The sequence below is a fragment of the Dermacentor silvarum genome, chromosome 9, assembly GCF_013339745.2.
Source record: "Dermacentor silvarum isolate Dsil-2018 chromosome 9, BIME_Dsil_1.4, whole genome shotgun sequence".
Classification (NCBI taxonomy): Eukaryota; Metazoa; Arthropoda; class Arachnida; order Ixodida; family Ixodidae; genus Dermacentor; species Dermacentor silvarum.
The window spans coordinates 133347141-133365590 of record NC_051162.1 but is presented as its reverse complement, the minus strand read 5'-3'; the positions used below and the strand labels follow the sequence as shown (position 1 = coordinate 133365590).

At 48.5% G+C, this 18450-nt stretch overlaps 1 protein-coding gene across 7 annotated transcripts in view; it reads left to right on the top strand.

Moving 5' to 3' along the window:
- LOC119464396 (ras guanyl-releasing protein 3-like) overlaps positions 1-18450 on the top strand; it is a 125260-nt gene that overhangs the window by 40671 nt on the left and 66139 nt on the right. For all 7 annotated transcript variants that reach the window (XM_049656254.1, XM_049656255.1, XM_049656258.1 and 4 more), the window contains 10 exons: positions 8056-8164; positions 8493-8606; positions 9298-9583; positions 12522-12695; positions 13598-13812; positions 14537-14711; positions 15339-15413; positions 15684-15782; positions 16771-17010; positions 18208-18244. In XM_049656254.1, coding sequence (XP_049512211.1) covers positions 8056-8164; positions 8493-8606; positions 9298-9583; positions 12522-12695; positions 13598-13812; positions 14537-14711; positions 15339-15413; positions 15684-15782; positions 16771-17010; positions 18208-18244 — 1524 coding nt within the window. The remainder of the gene's footprint in view (positions 1-8055; positions 8165-8492; positions 8607-9297; positions 9584-12521; positions 12696-13597; positions 13813-14536; positions 14712-15338; positions 15414-15683; positions 15783-16770; positions 17011-18207; positions 18245-18450) is intronic.

The following is an 18450-nucleotide window of genomic DNA, read 5'->3' as shown; positions in this document are numbered from 1 at the left end:
GTTGCGTTGTAAGCGAAGGTTGACGAGACATGCCGACGAACTGACAGATTGGTGAGTTGACCACAATGACCGAAGAGCAGGGAATAAATGCAGCGTCTGGCCCCAGGAGAGAATATCGGCTTTGTGATTCTCAGTTTGGCTCCATGCAGTCAGTAAAACAGCCCATTGCCTGCGTGTATAGGATGGCTGTACACTAACAAGTGGTGCGTTGTTAGAGGAACCCACAAGAAAAAAAAACTTAGTCCGGCTTTCGGAATCTGTCTGTATACCCTCATCAGAATAATTTACATCCAGGCCAGGGCAATCCCTGGTCTGGACAGGGACATCAGGTCAGGGCAGTCCATTAAGTGGATATGTTTCACGCGCTGAGTGAACACAAGGTGCGGAAAAGACCGTTCCGGTTTCTCTCCACGCTTTCGAAATTGTAGTTTTGATAAGTGCGCTGAGCAGTTGGGGGACATGCACACAGCAGAACAGTCTGATTCGGACAACCTAAAGCATGGAACACGCTATCTTGAGTCATGTAGACGAAAGAGAACGCTGGCGCGCGTGTTATTGTCACGTTGTAGTGACGGTGATGGGTCAAGGTTGATAAAACCGTGTATTACAATAATCTATTATCTATAGTTGGGATGATACAACGATGTTGTGTCAATGTAATTCCTTCTCGCGATTTGTCAGTGGTCAGAGCAGCGCTCCGTCCGCGTTATCAACGGGATCAGCGGGCTGTGAATGGTGGATGACAAGACTGAATTTGTGTCAAGAAAAACAAGAATTTTAGTCGGTGAATTCGCAAGTCACATCTACTTGGAACGAATTTGGAGAATGACACCAGGACCGGTATTTTGTAGCGATGCCTTTAAAGTAATAATGCCTTTTCGCGCTTATCGCGCTTTATCAGTGGTCAGAACGACGGTCCGCACGCGTTATCAACGGGATCAGCCGGCCGTGAGCGGTGGATGATAAGACTAGTGTAAAATAAGTCATAAGGCATCGCTACAAAATCGCGGCCCAGTTCCGACTTCGTGATATGCGTTCTCAAAGTGTGCGAAGAACTGCATTGGTGTTCCAGATAACTTTTTAGTTTGAATGTATTAAAGAGGTGCTTCATTAAAAGAGTTAGTAGGAAAAACAGCGTATTTTCACCGCAAGTTTGACAGCGTTTATCTAAGGACTCTCGCTAGTTTCGAAATTCGCTGCATTATGATACGTTTAAACTTTAATAGCGACAGCGTATATTGAGGGAGGTGAGTGCGAGTTCACACGGACATTGAACTCAATTGATCGGGGATTTGGAGGACAGCGTTATCACTGGCTGCCTGCGGACAAGATGCACTGAAACGAAGGGTGGGAGGGCTGCTACCGGTTAAGCTAAATGTGCTTCCGTTTGCACTTTAGTTTTGCGCTGTGTATCATCCGAAGTCGGCAGTGACTATCTGGCACGCGTTCCTGTGTTCCCTTTCCCATAGCTCAAGACAGTACTTGTATGTAGCGTAAGCCGTAGCTGAGGGGCTTATAATAAACGAAATCGTATGCGTGTTGTTATTTTCAAGCTTCGTTACTACCATATATGGCAGAAAAAGAACAGCAAAGGACACGCAATACCTAAAACCACCTTCGGCATGCCGAACGGAGCACATTGCGTCGAGGTGTTATGTGCAAAACTGCCGAGACAACTGTGACAAGGAGTTGATGAGGCGAGTGACGCGAAAATAATACTTGATGCAAAGACGAACACAGCGCAAGTCTTCCTCACCTGTGCAGCAAGTCTTACTCTCGCGCTGCTCGCATCAAGAATGAAATATCAGCTGGACCAGCAAACCACATCCTTCTCAAGTATATGACAATATGCTTGGCGTGGAGTGCAGAGTACACAGAGCAGTATATGTTGCGGGGCAAATGATTAGCGTGGCGAGAGGGCTACTCACCCTTGAATTGTTGCGAGTTCGTAATCCTTACTTGGAAGTCCGTTGGGTTCCTTCTTCATCCGTTGCATTCCTTCTTTTCGAAGCGAAAACCACTGTCACTTTCGGCTCTCCAGTGTATGGTTCGCGCGGCACTCCGATGCTCGGCACCTATTGGGCATCAAGACTTTCGCGCTTCACGTTTACGGAGAGCCCAAAACGAGAACGACGATCAAAGCATTAGCAGCGGGCAATGATTGGCCAAACCGTGTCGGTTCAAAACGTAGTATAATAATGCACACGAGCGTCGCTCTTCCTTGCACGTTGAGCTTCCGACTAAATTCTCTCAGCCGCAAACGCGCACAGTTCTTACATAGATGCAGTCGGAGTGGAGGAACGTGGTTACAGCAGTCACATCGCAACGAACGCGCCAGCCTTCTGCGCCGTACCGGAAGATTGTGCCACGCTTAAGGCGCGGATATAGTCCGGCGTAACGCGGCCACATTATAGTCTATAAGGTCACCGCACACTCAGCGTGACTGGCGTCGCTAAGCGCGCTTTGGCCTGGCCGGCGCGGGAATACGTGGCCGGCGCGGGAATACATGTCCTATCTTACGCCAGAGCCGATAGAACAGAGTGCATCGCGCACTGACTTGGCTGGCTGGCAGCATGCTGCCTTGTAGAGTTTGGTTGAACTGAAGTGATTGCGCCGAGTTTGCGCCTTTGCAAATGAAAAAGCGCTCGCCTGCCACGCACGTGTGCGCATGCGCTGCGGCAAAAGCTTATCGCCGCATGGCTGCGGGCGACGCTGGACACGCTGAACTAACTGTACAGGGCCCAAATTTCCGGTGATACCGGCGTCACCGGCGTATGCGTATCTGACTTTGCTGGCCGCTGCTTGACACGCTTGAAACGCCTGACTATATTCGCCTGCCGCGCGCGCGACTGCATCGCGTGGCTGTACTACGCGACGGCTCGGACCGTGCACATGTGACCTCAGGAACTGTTGGCCGAGAGTTCCAAGATGGTTGAAAAGAACATATTGTGATCCGGGACCGCATTTCGTCATTATTTGGCCCGGACGCTGTATCGGCGCGCCGTTATCGCCATGGGATATGCCCGTCGGCGCCAAGAACGGTGAGAAAAATAAAATGCAAAGGAACGTCACAAAATGAGGGACGTGGGCTGCTTTCACTCGAGTCTGGAGAGTGCTTTAAAAGACGCAAATTTAAGTTATACCTTTCACACTGAAGTGACGTAAAACAGGGGTGATACCATTCTATCGTTGACGTTGTCACATACACGACCTGCGCAAGCGCGGCGAGGTTTAGCTATAGCGGCAGTGCCAGAGCGTCGTATTATTCGCAGGTTGAGGATCCCAGAGATCTTGTTATAACTTTAAGCAGCTCGTTGAATAAAATTCGTCGTTTAAGCTTCTTGAGCAGTGGCTTCAGCGACCTTGTTGCCAGCTCGCCAGTATTCAAAGGTGCGTCTGCTTATACGAATCGGTACTATAGATACACCGACGTCGATTCCGGGATGTCAGTTCTCAAAATTTGCGACGACATACACTTGTCGTTGCAGGCAGTATTTTCCCTAAAGTCCTTCTTCGCGCACTTTGGAGGTACTACGTGGGACATTAGAGTGGTTTAGCTGAGCGCTTGCTGTACGCTCCGCTCAGACCGGCATATGCTAGCAAATGCTACACAACCGCTTAGCGGGAACGCAATTGCGCGTGCGCACAACGCTCATACAGGCAGCGGAACGAAGACCGCATCCCTCGCTCCGCTACAAAGCCGACTGAGCGAAGCGTGACAGCGTGTCTACTTGGCCTCTTCGTCGTTTTGAAGCCGAGTCGATAGCGCGTCGCTCGCGTCTTGGCAAGACGCGCTTATTAGGTGCGAAATCTACGCAGTTCCCTGCAGCATCTCAGAGCGTGAAATCTGAGCGGAGTGGAGCGCAAGCGGCGCTCTGCTAAAGCTGTCTATTAACGTAGCACACGGTGAGCATGGATGGTGATAATTGCGATACCGGCGACAGCTAGCGAAAAAAAAAAGAAAAAAAAAGAAAAAAGAAAAGCTACTGGCCCTGTATGCTGGAACGTATTTATTTTGGGATAAAGTTACACTGGTCTAACTTAAGGAAGAAACGCCAACAACATGTTTATTCTTTGTTCATACCTGACCCGCAGCGCCATTAAAGCATTAAGAAGGGAGGGGGCGGGCTTAAATCGGGGTGGAACACGTGAACATTGTTCGGTATACACCACATCCGCAGGTAGTGAATTCCAAGTGGCAATGGTTCTTGAGAACAACAGAATATTTAAGATCAGTCCGGAAAGGTACGGCCTAACTGTAAGTGGAAGACCTTTACGCGAGGAAACAGTACCTGGGCAGGTCTTCCTTATAGGAACCGGTATACGCGGCTCCAGCCGCGTCGCCCAGTGCCTATAGCCCCACAAAGCTTCATTCCCAGTGAAGGAAGGTTAGAATAACTTGTTCACCTTTCTTCGGATCATGTTGAGTACGTTCGTACGAAAAACAACGAAATGTTTCTGAGTGAACCTAGCACAGCAATTAATTAATAAGTAACTAGTTTCCTGAACTACTCGTTGCTGCAGACTTGCTTCAGCATATCAATAACTATCAGCTACTATGGGGCCTACGTTACTCTCCCGCGCTTTAGGGACGTTCACACTGGCCAAGCGGGAGAGCGGGGAGCGGCAAAAAGCGAGCGGATTTTTCACGGAGAGCGTGCGGAGTTGTCAGACCGACCGGCTGGACTGACTGGCCGCGGCGTCCGCGAGTGTGCGAAACTCCAACGCCCCCAGAGCACTTCCGATAACTGTCAGCTGTTTGCGCGTTGCCGCCCTCTAGTTGCCTGAGCCGGATGATCAGCTCGGACGAAGACGACGAGATAGTCGGCATTCTGCTGGCCACTTCTCTAGTGGGGATTACCCTGTTAATTATCGTAGCTTTATTAATTCAGCATTCAGATCAACATTCATTTCACTGAAAATGGTTTCTCCAAATTCTTTATTAACATTGAATTTATTCTGTCCTTGCTTGCAACCTCTTTTAAAATTCACCCTTTAGTCAGTCTGACTGCTCGCTGGCATACTAGTCTAGTTATTCCAAAATCTTTCGTTTTTTTTTTCTGTTACCTTCCGTTTCTCATTTTCAAATAACAATTTTCTTTAGCAACCTACTGCCGCCCGGCTGCATTACGGTGGCACCCATCCCTAGAAACATGCACCGCGATCATAACCGCGGTAAAGGAAAGCGAGAGCTGCCACCATCTTTAAGCAAATATACAGTGATTAGCGACAGGTCAGCTTTGTGGAAGCTGCCTCCTATGAAGGACGCCAAGCCTTCACAATTGTAACCGTCGATTCTAAACAACAATTGCCAATGCTGCCTCGGTCTGGGCCAGGAACTCAGAAATTGCTGCAGCAGATGGCAGTCGCACTAGCCTGATACTTGATGACAAGCTAAACGCTATTTATAGCGACTCGAGCTCTGCAGTTAGAGCATTTGAAAAAGGCGCATTATTTCTAAGCAGGCCCTCCGGCTACTCGAGGGTAAGGAAATCACACACCACTTCATTTGTTGGTTTCCAGCACATCAGGGTCAGATAGAGGGTGCTCCCCCCAACATCAACGAGCCGGCTCAGGGGGCTGCGCCGACCTAACCTACCGCGCTACCCCGGACAGCTTGGAGACGACCCCCCCGAGAATAGGGACACTCCCTCTACCTGCAACGAGATTACTAAACACTTTTACCTCGCACGCAGGACTTATTCGCTTCCACACCCGCGGCTCAACAGAGCTCAGGCTCTCACACTTCGGTTTTTGCAAACGAGTACGTATCTTAAACCAAAGCGAAAAAAAAAAAGAAAGAAACCAGTGAAAACTAAGACGCAGGACCAGAAGGAGGCAAACACACACACAGTCGCCGGTTTTGTGTTTGCCTCCTTCTGGTCCTGCGTCTTGGTTTTCGCTGGTTTTTTTCGCTTTAGAACATCAACCAACTAGCCCAGCAATTCATGCTTCTAAAGTATCTTGACCCGTGTCTGTTACACACGGTCGATCCAGATACTTACAGCGACCATTCTTGTCCCTCATGCGGAGAGATATCCACATTAGATCACATGCTCTGGCGGTGTGCCCGGTCACACTCTACATTTGATAACAACTCGGCCAGGTGGGATGCGGCCCTCTGCAGCCCTCTTCTGGCCGACCAACTCTGGCCTGTCCGGCTGGCCCACGATGCGACCGAGAGGCTTGGCTTTCCGGTCCCTACGCGCATGGGAGCGGCCCGCTGTATGTTTAGACACGCTCTGCAGGACCTCAATAAAGTTTTTCATACTATACCATACCTACTGCCGCACGACTCTTGGCCTATTCCCCTTAGTGGGTACGATCCATGATAGAGGTTCGTCGTCGTCATCATCATCATCATAATTCCTAGCAGAGTAGCGCCGTTGGCGGGTTTGCTTGCTTGCTTGCTTCCTATATTATCGCGCGTACCCACTACGGTAGATTGGCCAAGAAGCCGGCGGTTAAGCGGGTGTGGCGGGGGGGGGGGGGGGGGGAGAGAAAACTAGATGGAAAAAGTAGATGTGAGGGAACAGTTGAAATTCTAAAATAAAGCTTGCTAATGGTAGAGACATTTTTTTTATAGGAAGATGTGTGCTTTTTGAAAGGCGAGCAAATTAGAAGGTAATAAATTTTAATAAGCTTAAATTGGAATTTTTTAAAATAATCATCCGGCCTTGCAAGAACAAGTCGGCTCCTTCTCGTTGCGTTCTGATTGGCCGCGGCAAAGTGGGAAACGGAAAAAGTCGGTCCGGGAGAGATCGCGCTCGCCGTCTGGTTTTCCTCCCGCTTTCACGCTCCGCGAGGAGATTTCCACCGCTTTCGCGGCACCTGCCTTCGGTGTGAACGTGCATATTCAATCAGATTGTGTAGGTGTCAAATTGAGCTTGTCAAAAATGATAAGCTGAGCAATGTGGCACTAGATCACGTTGCAGCATACAGCCATGCGCACTGCGAAATCGCCTACAGGGCGTCTACCTCGCTAAACTATAGGGGCGTGCGAATAGTAATTTTGAGACCGAATCGAATACGAATCGAATAGTGCCCGAAGTAAATTGCACATCGAATAATTTTCGAATAGTTTTCGAAGCACTGAGCCGCTGTTCTTACCATTAATATTAAACGATGTTCACATCTTATAGTATATTCACAACGTTATCAAGCTTCTGTCGTTATGTTGCCCATTATGAAACGTTGTTTGTTAAACGCACTAATGAAGCACTAGGTTCAAATAAGAGTATTGTTCGCGTACTCGTGATTCTTCGGTGAGTGTGAATCATAGCTGCTTAGCCGAAAAGATGTATCTGCCTTAGCGACGTATAGCGTGCTGTGCACGATGTACGATAACTCCTCGCGTTTTATATCTACGATGGCCGAATACTACATCTGCTCCAATTTTATTTTCGATCGCGTACAGTTGATGATTTGATATATTCCTAAACTATTCGAGAAATATTCGCATTTACGAATAGCGATGATACGATTCGACGACGGAATCGAATTGGTCGATATTGGTATTGTTATTCGAAAGTTCTGAATATTGGCTAAACCGTGCAGGGGCCGACCGATCTGTTCGTATAGCGCATGAGTGCATCCTAGCTGGTTTGCACTCAGGGGTATCAAACTTGGTGGCTCTCGTTTAAAATAAGACTAAATTAAAGAATAATAATTTTCTATTAATAAATAATTTTTACAATACAAATATATTGGGAAAATATGCAAAACAGAAATTATTTATTCGACAGCTTTAAGGTATCTCGTCCCGTCTTCATGGCAGTTGCTGCGACGTAGTCACAATCAATTATAACTATGGTCAAACAAGGTACGTTTCAGACCAACGTTGCGGGTCCCCTTGTCGAAACATTGGCCCTGATGAAGATAATTCCCCCTGTCGAAGCGGTAATGGCGATGACCCCTTGTTCGACCAGTGTTAATCACTTGACGCCTCCACACATTTGTCTTTTAACTAAAACGAGAAGTGTTTCACACGAGCATGAGTAGTTGTTTCAGTAAGCCCAGTGTTTGCCTGTTGACCTCTCTCTCTCCTGATCGCAGTGCCCATCGGTGGCCTGGAGGACGACGACAACCGGTTTCCCTACATTTTCCTCCTCATGCACCAGTGGTTCATCAAATCTGAGAAGCTGGCACGATGCCTCGTCGACCAGTATCCTTTCCTCACGTGTGCGCCACTGTAGGCTGCGGCCGTGCGTACAAAGTCTATACTTGCTATTCACTTTAGCAATAGCGAATCTCGCCTATACGCCAGGCACTACCGTATTATACCGTAGTACGAGTACAGTACCAGTACCAATGTGTGTGTTCCTGCGTGCGTGAGCGTTTGCGTGTGTGCGAGTCAGTGTGTGTGTGTGTGTGTGGGGGGGGGGGGGGGGGGTGCATGCGTGCATGTGCGTGTGAATTACGCTAGAACGATTTTCGTCGCTGGGTATATATAGGTGCTGTTCATGCGTTGTGATCCCTGATACACGCACCAGATACATGACCAGCAATACTCAGCATCGATGCGTGTTGCCCTGTGTTCATACCCTGCAGCACTCAACGCACTGTCCCATTTACAAGCACAAGGCACAGGTGTGCCAGGTGTTCAGGTAAGCAATATTCGACCATAAAATCAAAGGGCTACGTCATAAGCGCCGCGGTCTGTCCGCGAAATTTTAAGTGCGGCGTCAGTTTTCTCTGATAACAACCAAACTTGTCTGCTGAAAAATTAGAGAGGGATATTCAGAAATGTGACCTACACATACAGGCAGCTGAAACTGATTCGGTATTTCTCTTCATTGTAAGCTTAAATAACACCACAAGGTGTCATGTTTAATTCGCTTAGTTTATTACATCGAAATATTAATTTAAGCGCGGGAAATTTAACGGAAAGACCATAGTAGCGCTCTTGATACGTTGCAGGGAGTTTACAGCTGTTGATAGTTCTGACAACCAATTACTAAGTAATAACTACATGATAATGTTAACACATTTGCATAGCTTTTTATTACCAATGTACTCTTCATGGCCAGAAGTAAATGTGAACAAGCTGTCCTAATCTTCCATGATGTGGAGGGGTGCTTGGGCTTTCTGGATAGCATTTCCGCAGAGTGGTTTTGAGACTCTCCCGTTGTCCGTGCTGCTGCGAAGATGGATGGATGGATGGAAAAAAACTTTATTGAGGTCCATTAGGTCGCTTTCCTTTCTCTAATATCTCTATTCCCCCAGCGTAGGGTATAGTTATTAACCGGACGCTTTTGTTTATCTGGTCGACATCTCTCTGTCTGCCCGGGCAAACAGATACTGGATGCTCAAGTTCCCCCAGCACCTGGAGGCCGAGGGCGTGGTGGCGCGGCTGGCGGCGCTGCAGTCTCGGCTGCGCCAGGAGGGCCACTCGGTGCTGGCCGACCTGGTGGACCTGACCCGGAGGCCCTCGCCGCGCTCCGAGTGGGCGCGGGCCGTCTCCGTGCGGCTGCCGCTCGCCAAGCACACGCGCAAGGTGTCGCTCGTGTTCGACCACCTCGAGCCGCGCGAACTAGCCGACCACCTCACCTACCTGGAGCACAAGGTCATGAAGCGCATCACCGTGAGTGCCGCCGATCGCCCTCCTCCTCGCCGTTGTTGCATGCTGTGGCCTCAACATGCGGCGAGGAGGAATGACCACGCTGGAGGCACACACGACAGAGAACAAAAGGAGAAAAAAAGAAAGACAACAAAAAAAAAGACTCGTTGCGCAACTTAAGGATAACCAAAATTGCGATAAGGCTTACTACACGAAAACAATAGTACACCACGCTTGACACACCCCGCAGCGTAATTTTTGAGATACTTCAATGAACTGATGCATAGCAGCTACCTGTGGCTGGCACCTAACTGAGATGCGCCAGAGGCAAAGAGGTTTGATGTTAATAAGGCTAAGCTTAGAGAGAGAGAAAGATTTTATTCATAGGAAAGACAGAGAGGTCGACCTGAGCTGGTAGTCTGCTACTCTCCACAGGGGAACAGGGAAGGGGAGGGAAAGGGCTGGGATGATGAGAAAAGAAGTGGCCAGTGCTTATGTACATTAGACGGTGCCCCTACTAGAACCACTAGTCTACTTTCGTGCCATGCAGGAACATGAACAGCGCTTTAGTTGTGAGCACTTAAGTTGCAGTGTCAGGCCATGGGCCGAGAATTAGTAGTCGAAAGTCCGAGGTCGTCGTCTTCGTGATTCTTGTCGTTACTATCTTCGTTCTTAACCGCTGTCATTATCATCGTCATCATCGCCGCCGCGATCAAAGGCTCTTCCTAGGTAACGGAGCGTCTGCGTGCTTTGAGCCGTGATGTCACGCTCGGAGGCCGCGACGGACCCCTGAGTACCACGCTCTGTACAAAAGGGCCGCGTCAAGCGTATCTCGCGCCCCCCATTGAAATGTATGAACTCTCGCTCCCTGGCTTCGCGTTATGGCTGATCGGTTTTAAGTTTTCCGGAATTTTTAAAAATCGCCGGCGGCAGATGGCATAATTCTTGTCCTTGAGCTGGATAATTCAAAGAAGCGGAAATATACTAGAACAAGAAATCGAAACACATATTCAGCTAATTACCAAAATTTCACTAATTAATTTAAAAATTAATTACTTTACAACACATTGCACTTTACAAATTGTAGCCGGTAAGTTGGCAAGGCGTTTTCATGCAGAAGTGCAATTTCCACATTTTTTACAACTTCAGCAGCAGAGAAAATTTGTTCACACGTTCTTGCTCGCTGTTCGGTTTCAGTCTAGCTAAAAATTGTGGTGGTTGAGGCCACGGGCGAGTTTCGCGTTCGCCCGTCGTGCGTCGTCGTGGTGCTGTGAAGTGCGACCTTGACTGCGCGACACCGGCAGTCTATCCCTTTGAGGAGCTGTGTGCACAATTGTGTAAACCAAGATAGCGCATCATCAGCAAAGGCATTGATAAGTGTAATGATTGATATTCAAAACGTGTTGCATACACCTTCAAACACTTCTGATTGGAATAGGGCTGCAAGTCTCAATAAAAAGGGCAGAATGTTTTAATAAATCCAGTGGGAAGGTCGACGATTGGGTGTTATTGATCGGTGTCTGGCTGTTGTTGTATACAGCAGGTCCACTTCTTTTATTGTTTTTCACAATGTTTTGCACCAGGCATTATTTTCAAGTGGCTAGATAGGTGCTTTTTAAGCCCGCTAGATATGAAATAGTTGATTTTATCATATTTGATGTTCCTGTAGTGAGTTCTTGGAAGGAGTCCACATTCTGTAAACTGGAAAAAACTTACTAAATAATTTAAGATTCTTAATCTTTTCTGCAGCTGTATGCTCTTAATGATTATGAAGACACAAGAAATGCGGTGAAAGTAAGTTTTTAATCAACAGAATTAATCGGTGCCTCAAAGGGTTATGCTGTGGAGCGCAACTTCAACTTGATGCTTTCTAGCTACACGCAAGCTTAACGCTTTCCGTTGTGCAACCGTACAGAGGGAAAAAAATGAAAATGAAAATCGGGGTGCCGATGACATGTGACTTTTGACTTGAGGTGTGGCTTCACGGCAGTGCAAATTGTGTCTCGAGGTGGTTTCACAGCAGTGCGTCGCGCGTTGCCGCAAAACCACCTTGTGGTCAACGTTCTCTGTCCTCCGAAGAGGTGGACCACAGAGCAGCTGATATGACGTGGACTAATCTTGCATCCGTGAAGGAAGACTGATTTTACAAAGGTTCGGGCACTGTATGTAGTTATTTCCGCGGATCACTGCTTTCCGGGTTGGGGTACTGCTTACACGCGGAACCATACGCATATTCGTTTGTTTCGAATACTTCGAAAACTTGAAATACTAAAATTCGAGCCGTAGCGAATATCAAATGACATTAATCTTTGATTTAATATTCGAAAATATCGAATACTCGCACAAGCCTACTATAATCACGTTTATTCTGTTGTTGCCGACTGCACCCTAGACGGAGAATTCGCTCAAGACAGGTCATACATGATCCAACGGGATGGTGTTATAACGTCTGCTTAACCGTTATTGCATTGTGGACCGGAAACGCAAAACGCCTATACATTGTCAATTCGTGCTACCACCTTTCATTGCTTTGCCAATCAACCCAGCTATTCTTCTGTTGCGTCCTGTGTGTTCGTCTAGCATCTCAAAAGCTGACCCTTCTACTGTATACTTTGACCTTTCGGTCACTCGATATTGTCTGTTGACACCCTCGGACATGTTTGCTTTGGCTGAGCATCCCTGGTGTCAATCCAGTGGACCACCGGTTATCCGGTATGGGAATTACACACGGTGACTCGCGATTATGTTCTGCTGCTGCATTTTACTATGGTCACGTTTGATATTTCTGGCGCACATATACTCTCCATTACCAGAAGTAAACATAAACAAGCTGCTTTAATTTTCCTTGATGTGGAGCTGGGTTAGGGCATTACAGGGTTAAATCAAATGATTCAGTTTAACGATGTCTGTATGGGAAAGTCACAAGTTCGCCCGTTTCCTTTTTTGCGCGAACTTATTTCAGTTCCTGGACTTCAAGCAGTACGCCGAGCAGGGCACGCTGGCGGATAACCCTCGCCTGGAGCGCTCCATCTCGCAGTTCAACGGCCTCTCCCAGTGGACCCAGTGCATGGTGCTCTCGCGGTCCACACCGCAGCAGCGAGCAGACGTCGTCACAAAGTTCGTCGACGTCGCTAAGGTGCGTCTGCGTTCTCCACTGCCGCCTTCTCTGGTTTGTTCATTGCGGGGGCGAATATACACTGGCGAGAACTGATCGCGTTCGGACGTTCGAGGCCACGTCGCGTCTTCAACGTCACTGGTCGGCTCTGGTACTAAGCCGTGACTTATAGACCAGTAGTTTATTGAGGGCTTGATTGTCATCACCACCGACTCTGCCGAGCAGTCCATGGCCGTAGTGCATGCGCATGATTGCTTGTCTCGTCGTGTGAACGCTTTAACGCTGCGCCTAATACTTCAATACTTCGTATGCAATACTTCGCGATGCATTTACGCGTGATGGTAGTTACGATTGCGACGGCTACCATTGTCAAGGAGATTTGTTACAAACGTATTCTCCCAGAACCATTAAAGGTAAGAGCAGCATTAAGAGTGGTGAAGTATTTTTCTGAGACTCGATTTACGAAGCCGACACCAACGCTTGTTTTGAAGTTGGCTCTTGGCTCTAAATATAATTCAGTACAACCAACTCGGAGTCCTTCATGCATTCGAGGCTCGTGGGGAGCGCATTATCCGCTTGTTTGAAGACGAGGAGCGAAATACGCAAGAAGCACGGCCTTCGAGAGTATAACCACCGCGTTTGCAAAAGCGGAACGCCGCAACTGCGGGCACCATACAACACCTTAAAGTACACTCGTAACTTTATCGCGGTGTTAAGTATAAGGACGGGGCTTTATGCTTCCACATCACTTCGGTGTCTGTTTTACTACCGCGAGCAGAAATCCATGGCGGCAACGCAGAGCCTCACATTGTTCATCCCTCCGCGATGCTAACTGGTTTCCGTTGCTTTGTAAGGGCAGCTGTCGCTGCAGGAGGTATAGTTGACTCGATGTGGTTATATCGTCTCGCGGTGTCTGTCCGTAGAACCTGCTGGAGCTGCAGAACTTCAGCTCCCTGATGGCCGTCGTGGGTGGACTGAACCACAGCGCGCTGGCGAGGCTGTCTCAGACGACCACCTGCCTCTCGGGGGAGACGAGGCGGACGCTGGCGCAGTTCGCCGCCCTGCTCTCCTCGGGGGGCAACTTCTGCAACTACCGCAAGGCACTCGCCGAGGCACGGGACTTCCGCATACCTATCCTGTGAGTCATTGGTCGAATACGTGATTAATTGACATCATCATTATCATGATCATCATCACGAGGGCGAAATGCGAAAACATCCGTGTACCTAGATTTAGGTGCACGTTAAAGAACCCCAGGTGGTCCAAACTATTCCGGAGTCCCCCACTACGGCGTGCCTTTTAATCAGATCGCGGTTCTGGCACGTAAAACCCCATAATTTTTACATCATCATCATCATCATCAAATAAACTAGTGTTGGAGGTCGCGTAATCTCAAGTGTCGGAGACGCGTTGAAGTGAGAGGCAGCACGAAGAAGTGTTCGCTCCCCGCGACCAACGCTCTTCATCACGCCAGCGTTGTGACAGCGAATGTTCGCTGTCATCGAGTGCGTTCGGTTCGTGTTCATCTGTGCGCACGTGGCACCGTGCTTCTTAATTTATTTTTAAGCGAATGTTTACTGCAATTTATTCTGCCGATAAAACTACGAACCTTAGTTCGTGTAGTTGTATAATTGTTTCATATCGGTATCAATACTTCATCTTTCGGGCACCACTACAACGGTCTTACGTAATTTCCACATTCGCCTCACGTAGATAACGCAAAATTGTTGAAAAATTCGCATAATTATTGTACGGGTTATACGGGAAACGTGCAATGTCACCGCGACCTTGTGACCCATTCAGTACGATTTCCTGAGTCTGTTGCCTCCCACTGGTGACCCGCATCACATGACATTTCGCAGGGGTGTGCACATGAAGGACCTGATCTCGGTGCACGTGGCGCTGCCGGACGTTGTGGACGGCATGATCAACCTGCGCAAGATGGCGCAGCTGTCGCACATATTCCAAGAACTCTGGGAGCTGCAGCACTCGCCTCCGCCCCTCGACGTCAGCATGGACCTCATCAACACGCTCAAGGTACTCAGGTGTATACCTTTCCAAGCCCGAATAAGCAGTGGGGGGGGGGGGGGGGGGGGGGGGGGATTTGCGCTGTGCATGTGTTAAACAGCTTTGGCGTCAGGTGCCGCAATACCAGGGTACAGTGGCGGCGATATATTGTGAAATTGTTACCGCCTTTAGTACGCTACAAGCGTTATTGTGCGGCGCGACTTTGTCCTCGGAAAAAAAAAAAGACACATAAGCAAAGTCAGTGACAACCTAAGAGTATAGGGTGACAAATGCATCGTTGTCCATCTCAAAGAGAAGTAATATATATGTATGCGCCAGCAAATTACGTTCGCTCACTTCAGTGACGTCATGGCGGAGGTTAACTGCTTTCAATATCGGCGTCCCTCGCAGTGCGACGACAGCTATTTAGTATACCACCGTGATGATAGTTTTGCTGCCGACTCTTTCATGCCAGTAGATAGGTTGAACGCATTCGCTCATTCCCATAAAGCTTGTGCGAGTTTTAGTTGAACGCAGCGTCGTCTCCGCTAGCGTCACTTTTCCCGGTATGCGCCCGCGCTAGCACGTGACCACATGTGCCTAAACCGACGCATGCAGGACTCGGTTTATCAGGGGGGCCTTTTCTGTTGCTTGCAGCTTTCCCTGGACACAGCCTACACCGAGGACGAGATCTTTGAACTTTCTCTTGCCAGAGAACCAAAGGCACCCATGGTACGTATTTCCGCTTTCATTCTGCTTCTAGCACTTGAGCTCGAAACCACTTATATGGAAAACCATTCTTAACCTGCCTGTGATGCTTAGGAGAGTCGCACACAAATGTAAGGTATCTTTACTATTACTTTAATCAGTTGCTTCTCTTGTATGTATGTTCTGTGCGAGGCAATTTCCAGTCTTCACTTTCAAGTAATGTCACGGGTATGTCGGGACATTACCTTCATTTCGTGTCGCTGGGTACGACTGGCTTCTGTTGCGTTGTTGCAGGTATCTCCGTCGAAGCCCCTCGCTATGGAATTTGCATCCAAAGTCCCGGAAGGAACTGACCTGGCTCTGGTCGAGAAACAGATCTGCGATATGGTGGAGGTAAGTCGAGACGAGGCTGTCGTGGTCTCCATAGCTGCGACTGACTTAACATAATGACTTTGTAAGCCGAAGACTACGACGAATAAATCAAGCAGCTTCAATTCTGACTTTTTGGAGAACCTCAATCTCATAGTGGCCCTCCGCCACATATGTCAAGGCATAAATTTGGGTGGTCAGTCATGTATGTCGACAGAAATCATAACTCGCATGCGGCTCATCACGTGACTGTCGATCTTTGCACGAAATTTATAATTCCAAAAAAGGGATGAGTAAGCGGGGTGCAAGCGTTTCCGTATTGGACGGCCACATCGGAACAGTCATTAGACATGAGACTGGTGACGAAAGTGTAGTAATGCGGAGTTAAGCGTGCACGATAATTGCCAAATAAGTGCGGCTTAGGAATGAAGCACGTAAATGTTGTCGTCGTGTGTGTTTTACAAGCACACGAAGCCAACAGCACAATGAAGCCAGGGAAAGCATAGGAGGAATTCACTGTTGCTTATATTCATTGAAGGGTAGAAAGTTGCCGCCGGGGGAAGCCTAATCCGTATATTGCTCATTATACGCGTGCGATGGTCTACTATTGAGCTACCCGTATCGGAAGTACGTTCTCTAGTGCAGTTTCTTGGATGCTTGTTTATAGTTACTAGATGTAGCCATGGGGGAGTGCCGGCTAGTGCCACTCGCGACCGTGGCTGCTGACGCGGAACACTCAACCGCATGTGTGTACGTGAGTGCGTGTGTGTGATCGTGCGTGCGTGTAGTGCGCGTGCGCGCGCGTAGCACTACGCCTATATACAGCCGCATTTCATTAATTTTATTTCGGCATTATGGCACATTGATAGCATGCACAAAATGCTGGGTGCACAGACTAAAAGCCACAAAAGGCTTGACGGGGTCTGTACCCTGTAATTGTGTGTTTGACTCTGTCTTCCGCGGGAGGGACGAAGTGTGCCGTAATACTATATTCGGCCTGCAACTCGCGCAGGAGGTGTTCCACGAGTACGACACGGACCGCGACGGCTACCTGAGCCCCGAGGACGTGGCGGCGGTGACGTGCCGCTTTCCTGCGTTGCGGGGCCTGGTGCCCGAGGAGTGCCAGCGGCGGCTGCTGGGCCGACACGACATCCGCCGCTTTCTGCTGCGCTCCAACTGGGCCATGTTCCGACACGACTTCCACGAGACCACCTACTTCCGGCCCACCTTCTGCATACACTGCACCGGCCTGGTCAGCGCGCTCCCTTTCTCTCTCTGTAGCAGTCGGGCCGTGTAGGGTGAGGGGACGAGAGGTCATCACTCTTCGCAACCTTGATTCAATTACTGCGATAAGCAGTTGACACGAAGTTCTCACTCGCCCCGCTTTTTTCGCTGCTCCTGCATGGCTATTCTCTCATGGCGTTTGCGGAACGCTCCGACGGGGTGTGGAGTCGATTGCTTCTGTACCAGCACTCGACCTTCAGTTGGTCCATTTTTCGCACTTAATCACGCCAATTAGGATTGTCTCAGGTCCTTGAAAAATTTGTAATTCATATCTGAGGAACCCCCCTCTACTCTCTTTATAATCGATCATATCTACGCGTCTTTTCCTGTCCAAACCTGGTTACCGCAGCGTGACGTTACCTACATTATTTACTAACCCTGTGTCATAGGACATGACTTTTTGTCGCGGTAAGATACATCGGAAGAAGAACAATTTCTACAGAGCCCATCTGACGATGACGGTTGACGTAATGCGATGCGCATTGAAGCAAGATATCGATACACCGCATTGCCACCGCTGAAAGCGTCGTGTATGAGTAGTACGCTGCAGCCGGACTCCTCTCTCGCGCTTCTCTCTCTGGACACGCTGCGCTATCTAGCGGCTCCGCCGCGAAGTCCATGCGAAGTCCTTTAGTATCGCCTCCTAGATGCGTGGCCTCCTAGATCCGTGGCGTGGCGGAGCGTGCTAATGCTGAGAATTAATCCCTCGCTGTCCGCCGGCATTCATGACCTGGCTGCTTTGCTTCAGGAGGCCATGGGAAACGGGTTAATTACGCCCGGCGCCGGATAAATTTAATATGATTTTTTTTGTTCAGTGGTGAAAAGAGGCTAGGTAGATAGATCCAAAGTAGCTGGAGTGGGCTAAGAATGCTCTTCGCAATAAAATAACAAAGAAGCGAAACCAAAATATAATAAGAAAGTCGGCGCAGGACGTAAGAAATTGACTGACTCTCCTGAGACCAAAGATGTCACGCCCAACTACATGCGCGGTAATAAAAGATGTACACTTTCAGTTTTGTTTAATTAATTCGCATCGAATAAGCATTCACACCGTACTGCTGCCCGGGTACGCTAGCTTTACTGAGAGCCACCTTTCATATATTGTCACAATTTCTTAACTGAGTGACTCGTAATTGTTTTCTCTTTTTCGCTGTCACTATTGCAGCTGTGGGGCTTGATCAAGCAAGGCTTCAAGTGCAAAAGTGAGTGTCATTGCAAATTGTTTATATATAACTATTTCTCTTTACGTATGTCGCGCTATGTATGTCGCGCAGGAAGTAAGATATTCATGCGTGGGAAGTGTTATGAAAACTGGGCTTCGCCTTAACATTTACATTGAAAAATACAGATTCGTAACGGAGCTTTTTTTTTTTTTTTTTTTTTTTTTTTGTTGTGAGTGCGAAGAGCG